Source organism: Entelurus aequoreus, linkage group LG14 (genome assembly GCF_033978785.1).
Source record: "Entelurus aequoreus isolate RoL-2023_Sb linkage group LG14, RoL_Eaeq_v1.1, whole genome shotgun sequence".
NCBI lineage: Eukaryota > Metazoa > Chordata > Actinopteri > Syngnathiformes > Syngnathidae > Entelurus > Entelurus aequoreus.
The window spans coordinates 28225292-28250438 of record NC_084744.1 but is presented as its reverse complement, the minus strand read 5'-3'; the positions used below and the strand labels follow the sequence as shown (position 1 = coordinate 28250438).

Below are 25147 nucleotides of genomic sequence, written 5' to 3'. Positions count from 1 at the left end.
ATTCATATATATATATATATATTGAAATGTCCTTATTTTTGAAGGAAAAGCACTGTACTTTTCAATGAAGATAACTTTAAACTAGTCTTAACTTGAAAGAAATACACTCTATACATTGCTAATGTGGTAAATGACTATTCTAGCTGCAAATGTCTGGTTTTTGGTGCAATATCTACATAGGTGTATAGAGGCCCATTTCCAGCAACTATCACTCCAGTGTTCTAATGGTACAATGTGTTTGCTCATTGGCTCAGAAGGCTAATTGATGATTAGAAAACCCTTGTGCAATCATGTTCACACATCTGAAAACAGTTGAGCTCGTTACAGAAGCTACAAAACTGACCTTCCTTTGAGCAGATTGAGTTTCTGGAGCATCACATTTGTGGGGTCAATTAAACGCTCAAAATGGCCAGAAAAAGAGAACTTTCATCTGAAACTCGACAGTCTATTCTTGTTCTTAGAAATGAAGGCTATTCCACAAAATTGTTTGGGTGACCCCAAACTTTTGAACGGTAGTGTATATCCTGAAAATATGCAAACAAAACTGTTTTTAGATAATTGATACTTCAAACTTGCATAAATAAATCTTAAGGAATATAACATAACTTGGCTTCTGAGAACTTCAAAATGTAATGAATAAAATGCTAAAGTTGCTGATTAACAAGCAATTATTTTAATAATTAAATATGGTCATTTTAAATGAATTATTGTGATCATTTGAAATTAATTATTTCAAATATGTTTATTTTAATGTATAATTCTATGGCTGGATGTAATAAGGAGTCAGAAAAAAATACAATTAATTTTGATGTTTTTAGCAAAATATAGTAAAAACGTATTTATTTATTTATTTTTTAAATTAATAAATATATTTATTTTTAGGTAAAATAAACATAATAATACAATTCATCTCTAGTCTGGATGATTTAGTTCTTGTCACCCTGTTGTCCTCCCGTCTCTTCCCCAAGGATGGCTCCATGAGCCCTACGTCAACAACACGGTCGGCGGCCCGTCGGTGCGCAGCTCGTACATCGCCGCCCTCTGCTTCACCCTCAACAGCCTGACCAGCGTCGGCTTTGGCAACGTGTGCGCCAACACGGACGCCGAGAAGATCTTCTCCGTCTGCACCATGCTCATCGGCGGTATGCCTCGTATGGAATAACGTGATTCGGGCAGGCACGCTGTTTATATCGTGGGAAAGCGGACATGAAAAAAGGTTGTCCTCACTCAGGTCCGCATGGAGCTGGAGGGGGCGTGGCCTCCAGCTCAAAATCGGGAGATTTACGGGAGAATATTTGTCCCGGGAGGTTTTCGGGAGTGGCGCTGAATTTCGGGAGTCTCCCGGAAAATTCGGGAGGGTTGGCAAGTATGGGAACAAGTGCTTTTCTGGTTTTTATTATTCATCATAAATGAGCTTATCAAAGCACTTTTTGTTGGAAGTAATTATATAATTGTACAGTATAGAGAATAGAATAGAATAGAATGGAGTTTATTGTCATTATATTTGCATATAACGAGATTAAGGACTCCAATTTAAGGTGCGGTAGTGGGAACAAATATGGGATAAAAATAAATGACACAAGAAGTAATAAAGATAAAACTAAGAATTGAAATAAATAGACTACTATCCAATAAAAATAATAAGCAATCCTGTACAATATACAAAACAATATACAAAATACTGTACAATATACAGAACAAGACAAGAATACCAGAGTGATAACAATCAGTGTCGGATGTATTGCACTCGAAGGGTAATATTGCACAGTAGGGTATTAGGGTAGGATAGTGTATAGATTAGGTGGTGTCAAACTCAAGGCCCGGGGGCCAGATCTGGCCTGCCACTTCATTTTATCTGGCCCGCAAACACCTGGAAATGATATGTGTCAATAAAGTACTTCATATTTTCTCACTAAATGTAATGGATTTTTTTCCTTTTGACAGAAAAAAACATATGTACTGCTTGAAATTGCATGCCTTTTAAACTTTAATACTATCCAATATTGCAACAAATTTGATTGATTGAAACTTTTATTAGTAGATTGCACAGTACAGTACATATTCCGTACAATTGACCACTAAATGGCAACACCCGAATAAGATTTTCAACTTGTTTAAGTCGGGGTTCACTTAAATCAATTCGTGGTACAAATATATACTATCATCATAATACAGTCATCACACAAGTTAATCATCAGAGTATATACATTGAATTATTTACATTATTTACAATCCGGGGTGTGGGATGTGGAGGGGGGGGGGGGGTTAGGTTTGGTTGATATCAGCACTTCAGTCATCAACAATTGCATCATCAGAGAAATGGACATTGAAACAGTGTAGGTCTGACTTGGTAGGATATGTACAGCAAGTAGTGGACATAGAGAGATCAGAAAGCATGAGAACAAGTATATACATTTGATTATTTACAATCCGGGGAGGTGGGATGTGGAAGGGGAAGGGTGTTAGTTTACGGTTGAAGTTGCCAGGAGGTGTTCTTTTAGTGCGGTTTTGAAATATTACAGTATATTATCATACTTAAAACCAGGGGAGACAGGGCCTTCTCTGTGGTCGGCCCTAAGCTCTGGAACACTCTGCCCATCCATGTTCAAACTGCTCCCACAGTGGAGTGTTTAAGTCTCGTCTTAACCCACTTTTATTCTTTGGCTTTTAACACTATGTGAGTTGTGTGGTCCTCTGTCCTCTGTTGTCCTGTGTTTGAAAAAAAAAAAAGATTTCTATTTACTGTTTTAATTGGTTTTACCCTTTAAAATTATTTTTAATCATATTTATTTTTATATTGGTTTTATGTTTATTTATTTTTTGTTTTTATTCAGTCATTGGTGGAGCTAAAAATAATATTTGAATATTGTTTTTAATATTGTTGTGCAGCACTTTGGAAACATTTTTGTTGTTTAAATGTGATATATAAATAAGGTGGATTGGATTGATTGGATTGGATACTTTCCAAACATGTTTTTGTCTAAATAAAAATACTTCACTTTACAGCAAACTACCCATCAAACTAATAAAAATGACAACACATTTTACGGTGTTCTTTACAGCATATTACTGTAAATTGAAAAAAACTTTAAAACATTTGCGCCAAAATTCTGTTGACTGAGCTGCCATATTTTTTCTGTAAAACCTTGTTTTTAGCGGTGTATTACTGTAAATGAAAAAAAAACGATACATTTGTTTTTACGGTAGAATAGAATAAAAAAATAACTTGTATTGTTTTTCCATTTAACATTGTGGCAGCTAAGATTTTCCCGTAAAAAAACCCCCCAAAAAACAGTGGTACTGTTTTTCCATTTACTGTAAAATGTTGTAAAAAAATTTTTAAAAACACTATATTTTCAGTGAAATTTTGTAAATGTGAAGTGTTTACTGTAAAATTGACAGTCTACTTAAAACAAATTATATAATTAATAATGAAATCTAGAGGCAAATTCATCCATTATTCACTGTTACAAGCGGCCCTCTGATGGCAGCCATAACTGCCAGGTGGCCCTCAATGAAAACCAGTTGGACATCCCTGCTATAGACAATCATCCACGCATTTTAGGGTTATCAAGTCTCCTTGAATGTAAAATATTGCTAGAATAACCATAATAAATAAGCTTTGTTTGCTTATTGTGCTGGCTGATGGCATAAACTCAGTGGTGTGCCGTCAGGGCCAGCAAGGCCTTCTCTGCTGGCCTAAAAGTAATTTTTTATTTACTTTCCCTAAATATCGAAAAGTATTCATATTCTCTTCATGTCATAATATGCTCCTTCCAGCGCTGTTGTTTTTAGGTTATATAGTTTTTATCCAATCAGAATTCAGCTTGCTTAATGTTGCCATGCTGTAAAAAATCTGCCCGAGGCCTTCAGAATCAACAATGCGGGTGTCCGTGCCATACTTGCCAACCCTCACGATTTTCCCGGGAGACTCCCGAATTTCAGTGCCCCTCCCGAAAATGTCCCGGGACAATTATTCTCCAGAATTTCTCCCGATTTAGACATAGACTTCCTTTTAATTGTCATTCAAATTTGAACTTTACAGCACAGATAAGAACGAAATTTTGTTACATAAGCTCATGGTAGTGCAGGATAAAAAAAGCAATAAGGTGCTTATATAAATAAATAAATATATATACATAATATATATCCATCCATCCATCTTCTTCAGCTTATCCGAGGTCGGGTCGCGGGGGCAGCAGCCTAAGCAGGGAAGCCCAGACTTTCCTCTCCCCAGCCACTTGGTCCAGCTCCTCCCGGGGGATCCCGAGGCGTTCCCAGGCCAGCCGGGAGACATAGTCTTCCCAACGTGTCCTGCGTCTTCCCCGTGGCCTCCTACCGGTTGGACGTGCCCTAAACACCTCCCGAGGGAGGCGTTCGGGTGGCATCCTGACCAGATGCCCGAACCACCTCATCTGGCTCCTCTCGATGTGGAGGAGCAGTGGCTTTACTTTGAGCTCTCCCCGGATGGCAGAGCTTCTCACCCTATCTCTAAGGGAGAGCCCCACCACCCGGCGGAGGAAACTCATTTGGGCCGCTTGTACCCGTGATCTTGTCCTTTCGGTCATAACCCAAAGCTCATTAACCATAGGTGAGGGTGGGAACGTAGATCGACCGGTAAATTGAGAGCTTTGCCTTCCGGCTCAGCTCCTTCTTCACCACAACGGACCGATACAGCGTCCGCATTACTGAAGACGCCGCACCGATCCGCCTTTCGATCTCACGATCCACTTTTCCCTCACCCGTGAACAAGACTCCTAGGTACTTGAACTCCTCCACTTGGGGCAGGGTCTCTTCCCCAACCCGGAGATGGCACTCCACCCTTTTATAAATATATATAAATAAATAAATAGATTACTGTACAGATAAATATATTGCACTTTTTCACATGCGTCCACGTTTATGGATGTATGTTATATTGTCTTTTTTATTCCAGCGAGTTAATCCATTTTGGGGGGAGTTGAGGGGATAATTTAATTATGATGCGTTCAAGAGTCTTACGGCCTGAGGGAAGAAGCTGTTACACCCGGACAACAATATTGGGATTGTGCCTTAAAGGCACTGCCTTTAGCGTCCTCTCTCACCTGAAAAAGAGACTATTATATATGTCTCCGTTATCCATAGGTTTATCTATAACCCATAAAGTAGGCAGGCACGGAGCTATTTCTCAGCATGTGTTTATTCCAGCCGGCACGTTAATACACTGACACACAACATCCGGATTCCCATCATGCATTGCTTCAAAACTACGGCAAGCAGTAATGTCCAAAAACATAACAGAGACAAAGCAGAAGAGCGAAGAAGAGACATGGCGACGACCAGTGTTGGGACTAACGCGTTACTAAGTAACGCGTTACTGTAACGCCGTTAGTTTCGGCGGTAACTAGTAATCTAACGCGTTATTTTTTTATATACAGTAACTCAGTTACCGTTACTGCATGATGCGTTACTGCGTTATTTTACGTTATTTGTATGTAGTATCGGCTAGAAACTGAAGATCTGAGTGTGTTTTATTGGAGCGCTCCGGTGGAAAAGAAGAGGCGTGCTTACCCCCACCCACAGAAAGCACGCCTCCCCGCAGGGGAGACGTTCCTCCAGAGCCGTACTTCGGGTCTAACAACCTTCACTTTACCCGGAAGAGGGTCTTTACAGCTGAGGGTGAATGACGAGCCCGGCGGTTTGTTGCAACTTTGTGACTTTATTGCACGCAGCCATCCACCAAGCTAGAGCACCTACACGCACTCACTGTCGCCGCTCCCTCACCTCTCTCGCCCACTCGCCCTCTCACTCACTGACGTCACTCGCCTCTCATGCTGTCATATCTTAAAGGGCCACACACACACACACACACACATACGCTACTCTCATAACAACTAACAAGACATCATGGCGAAGCCAGAAGTCAAGTTTTTTTTTAACACGGAGACATTCTCAATACTTTTCTTTTGTCGAGCACAAAGAAAATAACATTTTAGTTAAATGTAAGTTGTGTCTTGGATCAAAGATCCTATCTACTTAGAGTTAAAGTTAAAGTGCCATTATGTTGCAGCTATTTAAAATAGTTTTGTAAATTTTTTCTGGCCTGAAATAAATTGGCCCCTTGAAACATATCTTTGTCTTTGTGTGTTGTATGTAGACCACATTGTTTGTGTGTTGTATGTAGACCACATTGTTTGTGTGTTGTATGTAGACCACATTGTTTGTGTGTTGTATGTAGACCACATTGTTTGTGTGTTGTATGTAGACCACATTGTTTGTGTGTTGTATGTAGACCACATTGTTTGTGTGTTGTACGTAGACCACATTGCTTTCTGAGTTCAGTGATGCAAATGCATGTCAAGTTGATCAGCACTTTGTATTATTCTCCAGTGCAATAACAGTACTGAAATGAAGGCTAAAAGGGCATTAATGGGAGCCTTAAATAAAGAGGGGGAAAAAGAAGTAACTAAGTAGTTACTTTTCACAGTAACCCATTACTTTTTGGTGTAAGTAACTGAGTTAGTAACTGAGTTACTTTTGAAATAAAGTAACTAGTAATTGTAACTAGTTACTGGTTTTCAGTAACTAACCCAACACTGGCGACGACGAGTAAGAAGAAGAAGTACGCTTGCAAGTTCCAAAATGATTGGAAAAAAATAATTTCAGTTCATCCAGGACCGCTTGAAGGGGAAGGGGTATGTTGCCTGCACATTTTGTAGATCACACTTCTCCATTGAATTCGGTGGCTGAACGGATATACTCATTCATCATGAACGGATTATTTATATATATATATATATATAATAAATATATTTATTTTATTTATTTATTTTAACAAAAAACATATTTTTTATTTTTTATATTCATATTATTTTAGTTTTGTTCATAAATCTAAATGTTCCCATGGCTAAAACCCAATATTGCAATTGTAAAGCAACAGGCCAGATTTCCCTATCAGTTTGTATTAAGGGAGGCCAGGCCTCCCCTAGGAAATTAGCTTCTCATAGAAGTCAATGTAATGCATGCTTTTTCATGCCAATATGTGATTGGCCAGATCACTGAAAATGGGTGGGCAACGGAGGCCTGGCCTCACCATGCATTGTGTCCAGGGCTGAAAGATTGACATTTTGTTCGTCCAATCACATGCTACTGGTTCATTTGGAATCAATCCTTTCCTTTCCTAATCAACACAGAAGCCATTTTGAGAATTCGCCAGCCACTTCAGTCAAACAAACACTCGCCATAGTGGCTACGAGTGTCCTATCAACTTGTGCTTTTCAGGAAATTTAGAGAACACCCCTGGCTATCATCCGTGAAGTTTATAGCTCATATAGCCAAATACTTTTGCTTAAAACGACCTCGGAAATCGGCGAGATTCTGGCGCAATTTGAGATCTGTGGAGTGGAGTCCAGGAGAGAGCATGCCGCCCCTCAGCTAAACCAGATGTGAGTTGAACTAATTAGATGTCTCTACCAGTGTTACACCACTAGTTCTCAGTAGTAATAACACTCCATTTCATGTCTCTCAGTAGATGAAGCCAGCTGCAACCCGTAGATTGTTTTTAACTACATAATTAAAATTCCTGCCTTTTACACATGTTCACTTGGCGTTTATATAACATCCAAATGTCATTTCTCAGCTTAATTATCAGGCAGGCTCATAGACTTACAGCAATGTAATTTCTTCAGGAAGGCACAAGGCTAAGCTCTGCACAATGAATTGCATCAGCAAGAACTTTCTGACTGTAGCTTACACTCCAAATAGTATGCCTTTGGCCAGCACAAAGACAGATAAGAGAACAGGGAACATTCCATCGCGAGTGAAGTGAGCAAGCGGAAAAAAATGGCCTCCTCAATTCTGGAAGTCACCAGCCTCCACTGATATATATATATATATAAGACATACTTAAAAAATATATACACACCCCCTAATATATAAAAGACATACTTAAAAATATATACACGCCCCCTACAACGAAACTATTATTTGCGTTAATCATGTGAACTAGCTCATGCTGTAATTGTCTACAAAAATAATTTTGGCCGACAGCATGGGACCCCGAATTGAGACACGACGATATAGAGTTGGTTGCGCGTTTCTCTCGCGAGATCTGACAACACTGCGCGTGAACTAAACAGGACGGCGAGTATAAAAACAAGATGGCGTCCCAACCTAGGGATGGGCGATACCACACTTTTAGGATTCAATACGATACCGATACTTTTCCTTGCATTTTCATCGATACCGATACCGATACCAATAATTTCTTATTGGCAATTTTTTGTCAGTCAAAAATATTATTACTATTGTTATTATTCAAGACAAATCACAAGACAAATACAGACCATTTATGCCACATTTATTATGGTCAATATATAATAAAAGTAAAATTAAAATAAATAACATAAATATGAAAAATAAATTAAATATTATATATAATAATAACTATATATTATATATAATAATAATTAAATATTAGGGCTTTCCAATTAACAGTCAAATCCGAATTGCAAGAAGCTGCAGTTATTTTTTAAAGTTTGTGATATAATTAGCAATTAATGAAATATGAAATAGGCTAATGTTTTCGAAATGTAAGAAATCATGTCACAGATTAAAACCAAAATCACATTCAATCATATATTCAAGATTTCCTTGGAAAAAAATAAAACTGTAATGCAAAGATGAAGAATCTCCAAATTGTATCTCTTTCTTATCTTGTTTTAAATACTCAAGCAATTTTCAACTAACAGTGAATTCCCCTGTGTGGAAATTATTTGAATTTAGGATAATCATTTAAACATCCATCCATTTTCTACCGCTTATTCCCTTCGGGGTCGCGGGGGGCGCTGGAGCCTATCTCAGCTACAATCGGGCGGAAGGCGGGGTACACCCTGGACAAGTCGCCACCTCATCGCAGGGCCAACACAGATAGACAGACAACATTCACACACTAGGGCAAATTTAGTGTTGCCAATCAACCTATCCCCAGGTGCATGTCTTTGGAGGTGGGAGGAAGCCGGAGTACCCGGAGGGAACCCACGCAGTCACGGGGAGAACATGCAAACTCCACACAAAAATATTCAGTAAACATTACTAAAAAAAAAAAAACAATGCCTGTTTTAAGTCAACAAATGGACAACATTGGATATGCCTGGCTGCATCGCTGTCGGCTGGCTGTGTGTGTGTTGCACGTTGACGACGCTCATTCGCTGTCTCCTGTCACGTGACTGGGCCAGCTCTATACTCTGCCAGGTACAGGGGTGTCCCAGCACATAGTAAGTTAAGTAAGTCATCAAAAACATCTGAAAGTGATGCTTGCACCCCCCACACGCCGTTTTTTGGTTTATATCGATACTTTTTTCAGAAAAGTGATGCCAAATGAGTAGCGTGTGAGTATCGATATATCGATACCACAGGATCGATACGCACATCCCTATCCCAACCGCCGTTGAACTAAACTACTTAAAGTCAAGATGGCGTTTAGTGGAGAATACGTTATTGTGTTTACATAGTTCTGTGTTCAGTACATACATGGACACACACATTCTGTTTGGTAGAGTAAACCTCGTTAGTCATTGTTTGTATCCGGATACATTAGTCTGAGCGCACTTTATCGCGTCTTGTGCTACCTTAGCTTGCTAGTTAGCTTAGCTTGTTAGCTGCTAACAAAGAGACGCGGACGTTATCAACACATCGCTAAGTAGAGATCAAATGTGAGTGTAAAGTGTTGTGATTGTGTGAAAATATGCGAAAGAGCGATAGCAAAGTATGAGGAGGAAGTTTGTCCAACAAAAGAGGAGAAGGAGCGACAACATCAACTATAGGACGCTGTTTTCAAGAAACATCAAGTTGTGTTACACAGAACAGGTTTGTTTACGTCTTACTCTCACATCTTTACCATTTAAAAATTTGAATAAAGGCCTACTGAAATGAGATTTTCTTATTTAAACGGGGATAGCAGATCCATTCTGTGTCATACTTGATCATTTCGCGATATTGCCATATTTTTGCTGAAAGGATTTAGTAGAGAACATCAACGATAAAGTTCACAACTTTGGTCGCTGATAAAAAAGCCTGGCCTGTACCGAAGTAGCGTGACGTCACAGGTTGTGGAGCTCCTCACATTTGCACATTGTTTACAATCATGGTCACCAGCAGCGAGAACGATTCGGACCGAGAAAGCGACGATTACCCCATTAATTTGAGCGAGGATGAAAGATTCGTAGATGGTGAAAGTGAAGGACTAGAGGGCAGTGGAATGTGTTCAGATAGGGGAGATGCTGGAGAGGCGGGTGGGACCTGATATTCAGCTGGGAATGACTAAAACAGTAAATAAACACAAGACATATATATACTCTATTAGCCACAACACAACCAGGCTTATATTTAATATGCCACAAATTAATCCTGCATAACAAACACCTCCCCCCTCCCGTCCATATAACCCACCAATACAAATCAAACACCCGCACAACACACTCAATCCCACAGCCCAAAGTACCGTTCACCTCCGCAAAGTTCATACAGCACATATATTTCCCCAAAGTTACGTACGTGACATGCACATACGGGCAAGCGATCAAATGTTTGTTAGCCGCAGCTGCGTACTCACGGTAGCGCGTATCCAACTCAGAGTCCTCCTGGTAAGAGTCTCTGTTGTCCCAGTTCTACACAGGCCAATGTGTATCCAACTCAAAGTCCTCCTAGTAAGAGTCTCTGTTGTCCCAGTTCTCCACAGGCCAATGGTAAAGCTTGACTGTCATATTTCGGGAATGTAAACAATGAAACACCGGCTACGTGTTTGTGTTGCGGCAGCCGGCCGCTAATACACCGTTTCCCACCTACAGCTTTCTTTTTTGCTGTCTTCAATGTTCATTAAACAAATTGCAAAAGATTCACCAACACAGATGTCCAGAATACTGTGGAATTTTTCGATGAAAACAGACTTAATAGCTGGCCACAATGCTGTCCCAAAATGTCAGCTACAATCCGTGACGTCACGCGCATACGTCATCATACCGAGACGTTTTCAGCAGGATATTTTGCGGGAAATTTAAAATTGCACTTTACTAATCTAACCCGGCCGTATTGGCGTGTGTTGCAATGTTAAGATTTCATCATTGATATATAAACTATCAGACTGCGTGGTCGGTAGTAGTGGGTTTCAGTAGGCCTTTAACATCATTCCTAAATAGATTGTCCATAAGAAGATGGAGGATGAGGATGGTGCACTGCTTTGTTTTTATATTCCTCATGAAAACGAGACAGTTTCAGAAACACAATATTTATGGGAGGTTGAATTTATTCTCAGTTTGTAACAATGTGTAAGAACATGTTTACACAAAACTCACACTGTCGCCAAATATTTTACACTATAATCAATACAATTCATAGTTTTGTGGCTAATTTCACTTCCTAAGTAGTTTGGGGATGAAGATTTATTTATTTCAATGATATTTCACTTATGGTAACTTAGAACTATGCCATTACAAGGTTATGATTCAGGTTAAGGTTTAGGTGTAAAAGGCCGACATGTATACAAAAAAAAGGTTACTCATTCTACATGGCTGCTTTGTAAAGTTCTGATATGACTTTTAGGAATGTTTCGGCTCATCTTTCTAAATGCTTTTCAAATTGCCCCCTCCTCAAAATTCCAAGCCCTATTTTTAATCACTCTTCTGCATTTGAAGTAAATTTAGTGGCTGGGACAAATGAACTATTTCCTGTGCTTTTCTTGGTTGTTCAGTTACACACTTTTAACACTGGAGACAAATAATATCGTTGTGTTAATAACAGTGTCAGTCAGAAACTATTCATATTCTCCTTTTTTTGTACCAACAGACGTCCAGCAGCTCCCACACATTAAAGAGGAAAAAGAGGATCCACAGCCCCTGGACGCTGTTTTCAAGAAACATCAAGTTGTGTTACACAGAACGGGTTTGTTTACTTCTTATTGTTATTCTCACATTAGGGCTGGGCGATACATCGAGTTTGTAAGATATATCGATATATTTTTAAACAAGATATGAATTAAGAAAATATCGTAATATCGATATCATTTATCCATCCATCCATGACCAAACGCCGCTTATTTGTTGTGTTCCTTGTTCTCCCCCGCCTCACTCCTACCCACTCCCACCTCACTCCTACCCACTTCTCTAAAGTGGGCTGGCTCAAGGTGGAGGACAGAGTTAAACAACTTGCACTGAGCCTAGTCTATAAAATCCGCTACACCTCCCTGATACCGAAGTACATGTCAAACTACTTCCTTAACGTAAATGACCGCCATAACCACAACACCAGGGGGAGCTCCACTAACCACGTTAAACCCAGATTCCGAACTAACAAAGGTCTTAACTCATTCTCTTTCTATGCCACATCAATGTGGAATGCGCTCCCAACAGGTATAAAAGAAAGGGCATCTCTATCCTCCTTCAAAACCGCAATAAAAGTTCACCTCCAGGCAGCTACAACCCTAAACTAACACCCTCCCCGGATTGCTAATAATCAAATGTAAACAATCTAATGCAGATACTTTTTCTTATGCCTTCTGATCTCTCTCTCTCTCTCTCTCTCTCTCTCTCTCTCTCTCTCTCTCTCTATGTCCACTACTTGATGTCCATATCCTACCCCCCCCCCCCCACCCCCCCCCCTCCACACCCCTGATTGTAAATAATGTAAATAATTCATTGTGATTATCTTGTGTGATGACTGTATTATGATGATAGTATATATGATAGTATATATCTGTATCATGAATCAATTTAAGTGGACCCCGACTTAAACAAGTTGAAAAACTTATTCGGGTGTTACCATTTAGTGGTCAATTGTACGGAATATGTACTTCACTGTGCAACCTACTAATAAAAGTCTCAATCAATCAATCAATCCCACTCCTCCTCATGGGCTGCCAAACCCCTCCCTGTTGCTTCTTCCAAGACATGCTTGCACGTATTACGAATGATTGGTTGAGATTAGGCCAATCAGAGTCAAGATAGGGCGGGTCATCGAACCAGGAAGTGAAATCACAACAGACATTCCAAATGACGACGAGAGAGTTGTAGAAGAGAAGAGCGATTTATATATAAAAAAAAACTAGCGTAAGATGGCAGAGGGATTCTCTTCTTTAGATTTTTCTTTTAGCGATGTAGACGACGTCCAATGTGTCTACTTGGCCACATTTAGACAAATGTATGCGTCTGGATAAAACATGAATTTGAGTTGTTTTTCATGTAAGCCCAAATCAAAACTGTTCTGGAGTTGCCAAGAAATGCTGCCAAAAATGTATTATTTGCACAGCTATGTTATTTATTGTACGTAGAAAGAATATTTTTCAAATTTATTTATGTTATGTAATTCTGTGCTACTTAAACAGTTTCTTTTCTGTGCCGTTAATACCCATCTTGACTAACTGGGTTAATAAAAGTGCCACTGACTGTTTACAGTACAGTTGTCATTCACTTCAATATCGGTGAATCTCGCTCAAAAAAGAATATCTTTATATGTATACTTTCACCGAAATATATATCGAGATATATATCGAATATCGAGTTTAAGTAAAAATCTATCAAGATATACTTTTTCGTCCATATCGCCCAGCCCTATCTCACATGTTTACTAACTTTATATTTTATTATTAACACTATTCTTAAATACATTGTCTGTTGCGTGTGTTATATTTGTCATGTCATACAAGTAGACTCAGAACAGCTTTCAGAAGACAAAATGTTTTTTTTTTTGCATTCTAACTTGTAAAAATGGACTTGTTATAGGTGGCTAGCAATGTAGCGAATGGGAGCATACCATCCTACCTCCTAAATACCTTTAAAATTGTATTAAAAAACCGTCAACAATACTTAATTTACGTTCCGCAACCTATATAATAACCAAACTGTAGCAACATTGTTATTGTAAGAGCAAACACTAAGGAACTATTTTTCTAGCGGAGTAACACATTGGCGTGATTCAGTATTAGCCGTAAAAGCTAACTATGGAAAAAGATACGCTAATTTCTACATCAGCGTAAATTGCGTTAGAGTTTGTAACGCACAACACAATGCGATAGGACACCAATCTGTACATGAACAATCATATTACAGTATCTGTAAAGTATTATTTAATGTTTTCCAATCCAATCCACTTTATTCCTATAGCACATTTAAACAACAAAAATGTTTCCAAAGTGCTGCACAACAATATTAAAAACAATATTCAAATCTTATCCTTAGCTCCACCAATTACTGAATAAAAACTGAAAATAAATAAATATAGAACCAGTATAAAAATAAATATGATTAAAAACGATTTTAAAGGGTAAAACCAATTAAAACAGTAAATAGAAATCAAAATTTATTAAAAAAAACAGAGGACAGAGGACCACACAACTCATGTAGTGTTAAAAGCCAAAGAATAAAAGTGGGTCTTAAGACGAGACTTAAAGGCCTACTGAAAGCCACTACTACCGACCACGCAGTCTGATAGTTTATATATCAATGATGAAATCTTAACATTGCAACACATGCCAATACGGCCGGGTTAGATTACTAAAGTGCAATTTTAAATTTCGCGCGGATATCCTGCTGAAAACGTCCCGGTATGATGACGCCTGCGCGTGGCGTCATGGATTGTAGAGGACATTTTGGGACAGCATTGTGGCCAGCTATTAAGTCGTCTGTTTTCATCGCAAAATTCCACAGTATTCTGGACATCTGTGTTGGTGAATCTTTTGCAATTTGTTCAATGAACAATGGAGACAGCAAAGAAGAAAGCTGTAGGTGGGAAGCGGTGTATTTTGGCCGGCTGCAGCAACACAAACACGTAGCCGGTGTTTCATTGTTTACATTCCCGAAATATGACAGTCAAGCTTTACCATTGGCCTGTGGAGAACTGGGACAACAGAGACTCTTACCAGGAGGACTTTGAGTTGGATACGCAGACGCGGTACCGTGAGTACGCATGAGCTGCGGCTTCCAAACATTTGATCGCTTGCCCGTACGTGCGTGCCGCTATGTGCATGTCACGTACGTAACTTTGGGGACTTTGGGGAAATATATCTGCTGTATGAACTTTGGGGAGGTGAACGGTACTTTGGGCTGTGGGATTGAGTGTGTTGTGCGGGTGTTTGATTTGTATTGGCGGGTTATATGGACGGGAGGGGGGAGGTGTTTGTTATGCGGGATTCATTTGTGGCATATTAAATATAAGCCTGGTTGTGTTGTGGCTAATAGAGTATATATATGTCTTGTGTTTATTTATTGTTTTAGTCATTCCCAGCTGTATATCAGGTCCCACCCGCCTCTCACAGCATCTTCCCTATCTGAATCGCTTCCACTGCCCTCTAGTCCTTCACTCTCACTTTCCTCATCCACGAATCTTTCATCCTCGCTCAAATTAATGGGGAAATCATCGCTTTCTCGGTCCGAGTCGCTCTCGCTGCTGGTGGCCATGATTGTAAACAATGTGCAGATGTGAGGAGCTCCACAACCTGTGACGTCACGCTACTTCCGGTACAGGCAAGGCTTTTTTATCAGCGACCAAAAGTTGCGAACTTTATCGTCGATGTTCTCTACTAAATCCTTTCAGCAAAAATATGGCAATATCGCGAAATGATCAAGTATGACACATAGAATGGATCTGCTATCCCCGTTTAAATAAGAAAATCGCATTTCAGTAGGCCTTTAAAACACTCCACTGTGTTTTGTTTGTACACAGCTAGCCAGACAGCGTATGTACTGTAGTTGTAATAACACGCATGATGTGCTGCGTGCATCATGATCAATATAAAGTGTGACTCATGATGACAGTTGCCTGTTTTTTACGATTTATTTGGTTAATCACTCCATTTATGTCAAATTGTATAGTGTCAAAGTCACGACGACCTCACTCTCTCGGCTTCCGTCTGCTCCAACGTTTCTTCTTTCTTCGTCTTCGCTTTGAAAAGCAATAGCTCATCCTCCGTATATTCAGTTTCAAAAAGATAAGGTTGTGAATCCTCATTTGTCCAAAAATAGTTGTCTTTGTCATCTACAACCAAGTCTGCCATGATTAGAACGCACGCACGCACGCACGCACATACCTACGTATCCGGAAGTAGGAACACACATTTGTTGCCAGAAGGCGGAAGTGAGCTGCTTTGGAAACGGCAATAAACACGCTGATGAAATCAGTTACGGCAATGATTAGAACGACCAAAATAGGGTAATTATGAAGGTGTCTGCTACTACATTATATATACAATTGCAGTGTGTATATTGTACATATTGTTATGAAGGTGTCTGTTACTACATTATATATATATATATTTGCAGTGTGTATATTGTACATATTACATATTGTTATGAAAGTGTCTGTTACTACATTATATACTTGCAGTGTGTATATACAATGTTAATGGAGGGTTGGAAGTTGTTTTAGAGGCTTTGAAGGCTACAACGGTGACTCCTATTAGTCACATCTTCCAAGTGTTTTTTCAATCATCTTCAAAATCCATGTTCTTGCCTCTCATAATGATTGTGAATGACAGGCAAAATCAGGATGGAACTGGAAGAACCACAGTCCCCCCACTTTAAAGAGGAAGAGGAGGAACACAGCATCAGTCAGGAGGGAGATCATATTGAGGGACTGGTGGAGTTCCCAGTGACTGGTGTCCCGGTGAAGAGTGAAGATGATGACGTCAAAGGTACATTATATACTTGCAGTGTGTACAAACCCCGTTTCCATATGAGTTGGGAAATTGTGTTAGATGTAAATATAAACGGAATACAATGATTTGCAAATCATTTTCAACCCATATTCAGTTGAATATGCTACAAAGACAACATATTTGATGTTCAAACTGATAAACTTTTTTTTTTTTTGCAAATAATCATTAACTTTAGAATTTGATGCCAGCAACACGTGATAAAGAAGTTGGGAAAGGTGGCAATAAATACTGATAAAGTTGAGGAATGCTCATCAAACACTTATTTGGAACATCCCACAGGTGAACAGGCAAATTGGGAACAGGTGGGTGCCATGATTGGGTATAAAAGTAGATTCCATGAAATGCTCAGTCATTCACAAACAAGGATGGGGCGAGGGTCACCACTTTGTCAACAAATGCCTGAGCAAATTGTTGAACAGTTTAAGAAAAACCTTTCTCAACCAGCTATTGCAAGGAATTTAGAGATTTCACCATCTACGCTCCGTAATATCATCAAAGGGTTCAGATAATCTGGAGAAATCACTGCACTTAAGGAGCTAAGCCCGTGACCTTTGATCCCTCAGGCTGTACTGCATCAACAAGCGACATCAGTGTGTAAAGGATATCACCATATGGGCTCAGGAACACTTCAGAAACCCACTGTCAGTAACTACAGTTGGTCGCTACATCTGTAAGTGCAAGTTAAAACTCTCCTATGCAAGGCACAAACCGTTTATCAACAACACCCAGAAACGTTGTCAGCTTCGCTGGGCCTGAGCTCATCTAAGATGGACTGATATAAAGTGGAAAAGTGTTCTGTGGTCTGACGAGTCCACATTTCAAATTGTTTTTGGAAACTGTGGACGTTGTGTCCTCCAGACCAAAGAGGAAAAGAACCTTCCGGATTGTTATAGGCGCAAAGTGTAAAAGCCAGCATGTGTGATGGTATGGGGGTGTATTAGTGCCCAAAACATGGGTAACTTACACATCTGTGAAGGCGCCATTAATGCTGAAAGGTACATAAAGGTTTTGGAGCAACATATGTTGCCATCCAAGCAACAATACAATGGACGCCCCTGCTTATTTCAGCAAGACAATGCCAAGCCACGTGTTACATCAACGTGGCTTCATAGTAAAAGAGTGCAGGTACTAGACTGGCCTGCCTGTAGTCCAGACCTGTCTCCCATTGAAAATGTGTGGCGCATTATGAAGCCTAAAATAGCACAACGGAGACCCCCGGACTGTTGAACAACTTAAGCTGTACATCAAGCAAGAATGGGAAAGAATTCCACCTGAGAAGCTTCAAAAATGTGTCTCCTCAGTTCCCAAACGTTTACTGAGTGTTGTTAAAAGGAAAGGCCAGGTAACACAGTGGTGAACATGCCCTTTCCCAACTACTTTGGCACGTGTTGCAGCCATGAAATTCTAAGTTAATTACTATTTGCAAAAAAAAAAAAAGTTTATGAGTTTGAACATCAAATATCCTGTCTTTTTAGTGCATTAATTTGAATATGGGTTGAAAAAGACTTGCAAATCATTGTATTCCGTTTATATTCACATCTAACACAATTTCCCAACTCATATGGAAACGGGGTTTGTATATAAAACGTTAATGGAGGGTTTTTAAGTTGTTTTAGAGGCTTTGAAGGCTACAACGGTGACTCATATTAGTCACATCTTCCAAATGTTTTTTCAATCATCTTCAAAATCTATGTTCTTGCCTCTCATAATGATTGTGAATGACAGGCAAAATCAGGATGGAACTGGAAGAACCACAGACCCCCCACTTTAAAGAGGAAGAGGAGGAACACAGCATCAGTCAGGAGGGAGAGAAGCTTGAATGGTTGGAGGAGTTCCCAGTGATTAGTGTCATTGTGAAGAGTGAAGATGATGAGGTCAAAGGTGAAAGTGAGGAGAAGAGAGAGGCGGAGCCTCCAAGCAGCAGCTCAACACAACACATGACAACAGAAGCTGATGGAGACCACTGTGGAGGATCACAAGCAGACAAGCTCTTAGCTCCACTATCAGATAGTGAGGACACAACGTCACACTCTCCTGACACTGATGATGAACACTGTAAAGATGATAAGACATGTCACACTGACAACACTCACTTGAAATGTTCTCTATGTGAAAAAACTTTTAATTACCGTGGTCCTCTGAAAAGACACATGAGAATACACAGTGGAGAAAAACCTTTTACCTGCTCACTCTGTGATAAAGATTTCATTCGATGTGACACTTTAAAAGTACACATGAGGTCACACACTGGAGAAAAACCTTTTTGCTGTTCAATCTGTGGTAAAGGTTATACTACAAAAAGGAGTTTGATCAAACACACAGTAATACACACTGGAGAAATACCTTTTTCCTGTTCAGTCTGCGGCAAAGATTTCAATGAAAGTCAACCTTTGAAATTCCACATGAGTACACACACTAGACGACAACATTTTACCTGTTCAGTCTGTGGGAATGGTTTTGCTAAAAGTTATCATTTGGAAGTGCACTGGTGAAACAATATTTTCCTGTTCATGCTGCGACAAAAGCTTTTGTAAACCATCAGCACTGGTAGGACACATGAGAAGACACACTGGAGAAAGACCTTTCCTTGTTTAATCTGTGGTAAAGGTGTTACTGAAAAGAGGAGTGTGATAAAACACACAATAATACACACTGAAGGAAAACCTTTTACCTGATTAATTTGTAGTGTGTGCTGGAATATGATTATAATTTGTAGTGTGTGCTGAAATATGATTTAATAAGTATTAGGGTAAGAAACACATTTAAATAAAATGTCAGAACTTTAAAGAAGTTAAAGTACCAATGATTGACACACACACACACACACACTAGGTGTGGCGAAATTATTCTCTGCATTTGATCCATCACCCTTGATCACCCCCTGGGAGGTGAGGGGAGCAGTAGGCAGCAGCGGTGGCCGCGCCCGAGAATCATTTTTGGTGATTTAACCCCCAATTCCAACCCTTGATGCTGAGTGCCAAGCAGGGAGGTAATGGGTCCCATTTATATAGTCTTTGGTATGACTCGGCCGGGGTTTGAACTCACAACCTACCGATCTCAGGGCGGACACTCTAACTTTGACCTTCTAAAAACATCACCACATATAATATGTGTGACATCATTGTCGTGTGTGTAACACAATCTTGTCAATATGCTTCTAACATGTATAGATTACATTTTTTGTTTAAGTAACTGTCCCTACCACATTCTGGACGTGTTGGAATGTAAAACTGTGTTATATACACTAACTGTATGCATGTACACAATAAACCGATGCCAATAGCAAACAACAGCAGCATAAAGAGGAGTCATTTCAAATGTAACTCAATGCATGAAGTGAAATAAAAGTAAATGTGTGAAAATAAGAGACGCTAGAAGACTTCGGACTAACAGAATGGAAAAAGTGAAAAGTTTGTTCATATGACTGGTGTTCCAAACAAGCTCTGCTTAAAGGCCTACTGAAATGAATTTTTTTTAATTTAAACGGGGATAGCAGATCCATTCTATGTGTCATACTTGATCATTTCGCGATATTGCCATATTTTTGCTGAAAGGATTTAGTAGAGAACATCGATGATAAAGTTCGCAACTTTTGGTCGCTGATAAAAAAAGCCTTGCCTGTACCGGAAGTAGCGTGACGTCACTGGAGGAAGGACTCCTCACATTTTCCCATTGTTTACACCAGCAGCGAGAGCGATTCGGACCGAGAAAGCGACGATTACCCCATTAATTTGAGCGAGGATGAAAGATTCGTGGATGAGGTACGTGAGAGTGAAGGACTAGAGTGCAGTGCAGGACGTATCTTTTTTCGCTCTGACCGTAACTTAGGTACAAGGGCTCATTGGATTCCACACTTTCTCCTTTTTCTATTGTGGATCACGGATTTGTATTTTAAACCACCTCGGATACTATATCCTCTTGAAAATGAGAGTCGAGAACGCGAAATGGACATTCACAGTGACTTTTATCTCCGCGACAATACATCGGTGAAGCACTTTAGCTACGGAGCTAACGTGATAGCATCGTGCTTAAATGCAGATAGAAACAAAATAAATAAATCCCTGACTGGAAGGATAGACAGAAGATCAACAATACTATTATCAGGAGACACCCAACCAAACACTGGACCTGTAACCACACGGTTAATGCTGTGCCGCCTGTCGAAGCCTAGCAATGCTGTTGCTAACGACGCCATCGAAGCTAACTTAGCTACGGGACCTCGTCAGAGCTGTGATAAAAACATTAGCGCTCCACCTACGCCAGCCAGCCCTCATCTGCTCATCAACACCCATGCTCACCTGCGTTCTAGCGATCGATGGCGCGACGAAGGACTTCAACCGATCATCGATGCGGTCGGTGGCTAGCGTTGGATAGCGCGTCTGCTATCCAACTCAAAATCCTCCTGGTTGTGTTGCTGCAGCCGGCCGCTAATACACCGATCCCACCTTCAACTTTCTTCTTTGCAGTCTTCATTGTTCATTAAACAAATTGCAAAAGATTCACCAACACAGATGTCCAGAATACTGTGGAATTTTGCGATGAAAACAGAGCTTTTTGTATTGGGATACAATGGTGTACCAATACTTCCGCTTCAACCATTGACATCACGCGCATACGTCATCATATCGAAACGTTTTCAGCCGGAAGTTTGCCGGGAAATGTAAAATTGCATTTTATAAGTAAACCCGGCCGTATTGGCATGTGTTGCAATGTTAAGATTTCATCATTGATATATAAACTATCAGACTGCGTGGTCGGTAGTAGTGGCTTTCAGTAGGCCTTTAAAAGACCTAACCTAGAATCTGACCTGCTAAACTACATGCTGGTGTCGCACCTCTTTTATCTCTAAAATCCTACAAAAAAACATTATTGCACAACAGCTAAATGAATACTTAGCGCTGTCATGCGCTAAAGATGTCCAAAACGCCAGATTGTAGTCATCTCGGGGCATGTCTAAATACAATTAAACAATGGATGTCCGGTAACTTTTTGCATTTTAACGCTAAAATTGTTTTTATTGGTTCTGCTAGACATCGGCATGTTTGAGGATACCACATTGAAATTTGATAATGCAACAATCGTACTAAGCAACTTGGTGAAAAATCTTGGTATCATTCTCAAACCAACTCTCGCATTTGACTTCCACATTAGGAGTGTTTTTATTACGGATGTCATAACCTGTTACTGCAGGATAGTTTTGTATTTTGGTTATTGTTTCTCCCTATGTTGTGGTAGGTTATATTCTTGCGCTCCTATTTTGGTTTTTCCTTCCCTTGTGTATGTGTCATCCTGCTTCCTGAGCGCTGTCCCCCACACCTGTCCCCAGTTAGTGATTAGTGTTTCCACCTGTTTCTAAGTTAATCATGCTCCCTATTTCCACCCGTCTCGCCTGTTAATAGGTGCGGATCCACATCTTGGGTTTCTATTTGTGACAAGTAAGCCATTAGTTTCCATAGGTTTTTTCCTCCTTCTCTGTTGTTTATGGAGTAAAAGAGACTTTTCCTACCTGCTTACTTTTCTTTTTTTCCGCATCATGGGAAACACCACTCTCGCAGCAACACGACGCAAACTTCTCAACAGCCTTCTTTCATTTCCGTAATATCGCTAAAATCCCTCCCTTTTGTCCACCAATGACGCATAATTGCATATACATCGATTACTGTAACTTATTAAGCTGGGAGCTTACACAGTAAAAAAAAAAAAAAAACAGTGCTAGTTTAACTCTTAAAGGCCTACTGAAAGCCACTACTACCGACCACGCAGTCTGATAGTTTATATATCAATGATGAAATCTTAACATTGCAACACATGCCAATACGGCCGGGTTAACTTATAAAGTGCAATTTTAAATTTCCCGCAAAACTTCCGGTTGAAAACGTCTATGTATGATGACGTATGCGCGTGACGTCAATCGTTGAAACGGAAGTATTCGGACACCATTGTATCCAATACAAAAAGCTCTGTTTTCATCGCAAAATTCCACAGTATTCTGGACATCTGTGTTGGTGAATATTTTGCAATTTGTTTAATGAACAATGGAGACTGCAAAGAAGAAAGTTGTAGGTGGGATCGGTGTATTAGCGGCTGGCGGCAGCAACACAACCAGGAGGACTTTGAGATGGATAGCAGACGCGCTAGCCGCCGACTTCACCTTGACTTCCTACGTCTCCGGGCCGCCGACCGCATCGGTGATCGCTGGAACGCAGGTGAGCACGGGTGTTGATGAGCAGATGAGGGCTGGCTGGCGTAGGTGGAGAGCTAATGTTTTTATCATAGCTCTGATGAGGTCCTGTAGCTAAGTTAGCTTCAATGGCGTCGTTAGCAACAGCATTGCTAGGCTTCGACAGGCGGCACAGCATTAACCGTGTGGTTACATGTCCAGTGTTTGGTTCGGTGTCTCTTGATAGTAGTATTGTTGATCTTCTGTCTATCCTTCCAGTCAGGGATTTATGTATTTTGTTTCTATCTGCATTAGAGCACGATGCTTTGTTGAACAGCTCCAGGGATCAAGTCGTTAGTCGCGGTTGACATAATTTTATTCTACAAGGTCACATGTAAAGGTTACAGCGCTGCAACTTGGTCGATGTTACAACAATATTACAAGATAATATTTGGATACGGTCAACTTGTACATTCTCAGAAGTAGAAAAATACACTTTTAGTACATATTCACTTAAAAGTAGCCTACTGTGGAAATGGTTGATAAACAAGACGTTCTATACTTGCAAATGAGACAATTGACTCGTTTTGGAATTGTGACAAATTCCACCTTAACACACCTCAGAACTCAGGACAACATGTTAAGACCAAAAGACAATCTGTTGTTTGCCGTCTTTGGTCTGCAGGGAAAATGGAGACAAAAACAACCTTTATGATGTGACAGGGCAGGGTCAAAGGTCAACACAGCCTGATGCTGAGCAAAGAGGATGTGTTTTTAAAAGACGTATCAAAAGAGCGCCAAATAATAATACATAGAGATAAATGATTATTATTCATGATGGACTGCTTCATCAAATTTCAGGGTAACTGTGTTTAAGTGAAGGTGAAAGTATTTGAACACTTATGTGAACACATTATTTTTAATGGATCGCTGTGGATCATATATAAACATACTCCACTTACCATTACAAACCATTTCTTTCTTTCTTGCTTTACCAGTACACCAAATAAATGTAGTATTATTGTGTAATTTTTAACATAAGGTGGGATGGATGGGTCCAGATAGTGCCTAGACTGACTCATGGTCCAGACCCGGACTTGTATCCGGACTCTTAGAGTAGCCCTGCAGTAGATCAATAGTGTAAGAGGACTTCCAAAAAAGAAAATATTATCCTCATATGTGTGTTATTATGTGTATTTGCGATTTGAATTGCGAGGTAATCTTTAATAACACACTAAACAACCAAAAGGTTTTTCTCCGGTGTGTACTATCAACAGAGGTGGGTAGAGTAGCCAGAAATTGTAGTCAAGTAAGAGTACTGTTACTTTAGAGGTTTATTACTCAAGTAAAAGTAAGGAGTAGTCACCCAAATATTTATTTGAGTAAAAGTAAAAAGCATGTTGTGAAAAAACTACTCAAGTACTGAGTAACTGATGAGTAACCTGTTCGTTTAATGATGACGGCAACAAATAATGCACAAAAACATAAAAATAGCAATGAGCAAATTCAGAGCCAGGAATATCTCTTAAGCAACTAAAACAATAATATATATTAAATAATAATACATTAACATAAAAAAATTACGGCAAATTGAGCCACAATAATTTAACAGCACCATAGGCTCAGTAGGCAGAGATTACAAAGGAAAATAACAAGTTAGCCTTTACACAAACCATAAACTGATAGGTGTGGGCTACACCTGAGAACACACTGTGCACTTCTGAATGGCGTTTCTATCCATGCGTGTGTGTGTGTGTCTCTGTCTGTCTATGAGGCTGCAGTGCGTTAATAAATGTCCCCACACGATGTACATTTGACAGTGATTCATAGCAGAGAAGCTAACATCAGCCTACGATGACAGCCAAAATATCTACTAACGTTACTTATCGCGATGTGCTTCCTCAAATTTGACGTTGAGTTCATGTAAGCTTAAGCTTGTTGTTGTTGTTTTGCCACTGAAACCAATCAAACAGAGCCAGGCGGTCACGTGACACATGTGGTCATGTGACCGCCCTGCGGAGTCAAACATCACCAGTGACTGTATTTGATTGGTGAAACGCAGGCATGCGATAGATCCTACTTTGAAGGTCTGTCTGACAAACCAAAACAAACAAAGCGTGCATTAACAGATCGATAAAAATCAGTAGCGAGTAGCGAGCTGAATGTAGATAATAGAGAGGAGTAAAAGTAAAAGTATGTTGCATTAAAACTACTCTTAGAAGTACAATTTTTCCCATAAGTTACTCAAGTAGATGTAACGGAGTAAATGTAGCGTGTTACTACCCACCTCTGAATATCAAGTGTGC

General features: G+C 39.8%; 2 protein-coding genes and 1 pseudogene across 2 annotated transcripts in view; 2 read left to right on the top strand and 1 right to left on the bottom strand.

Annotated features, from left to right (window-relative positions):
- LOC133664599 (oocyte zinc finger protein XlCOF6-like) overlaps positions 1–25147 on the top strand; it is a 221356-nt pseudogene that overhangs the window by 131694 nt on the left and 64515 nt on the right.
- LOC133664688 (gastrula zinc finger protein XlCGF17.1-like) lies at positions 9406–20176 on the top strand. Its single transcript, XM_062069525.1, has 4 exons — positions 9406–9846; positions 11821–11916; positions 16502–16657; positions 18407–20176. Exons 3-4 carry the CDS (start codon positions 16513–16515, stop codon positions 19171–19173), a joined length of 912 nt encoding a protein of 303 aa, XP_061925509.1. The 5' UTR covers positions 9406–9846; positions 11821–11916; positions 16502–16512; the 3' UTR covers positions 19174–20176.
- The window catches only part of LOC133664605 (oocyte zinc finger protein XlCOF22-like), a 22913-nt gene continuing 20937 nt past the window's right edge, over positions 23172–25147 (bottom strand). Inside the window, exon 3 of the mRNA XM_062069371.1 lies at positions 23172–25147. This exon is cut by the window's right edge and continues 1830 nt beyond it. The gene's annotated coding sequence lies outside the window, so the exon portion shown is untranslated.

Excerpts from the sequence above, each read along its gene's own strand:
- LOC133664688 (XM_062069525.1), top strand. The coding sequence starts at position 16,513 with ATGGAACTGGAAGAACCACAGTCCCCCCACTTTAAAGAGGAAGAGGAG. Across the intron at positions 16,658-18,406 it reads TGAAGATGATGACGTCAAAG|GCAAAATCAGGATGGAACTG; the intron begins GTACATTATATA and ends TGTGAATGACAG.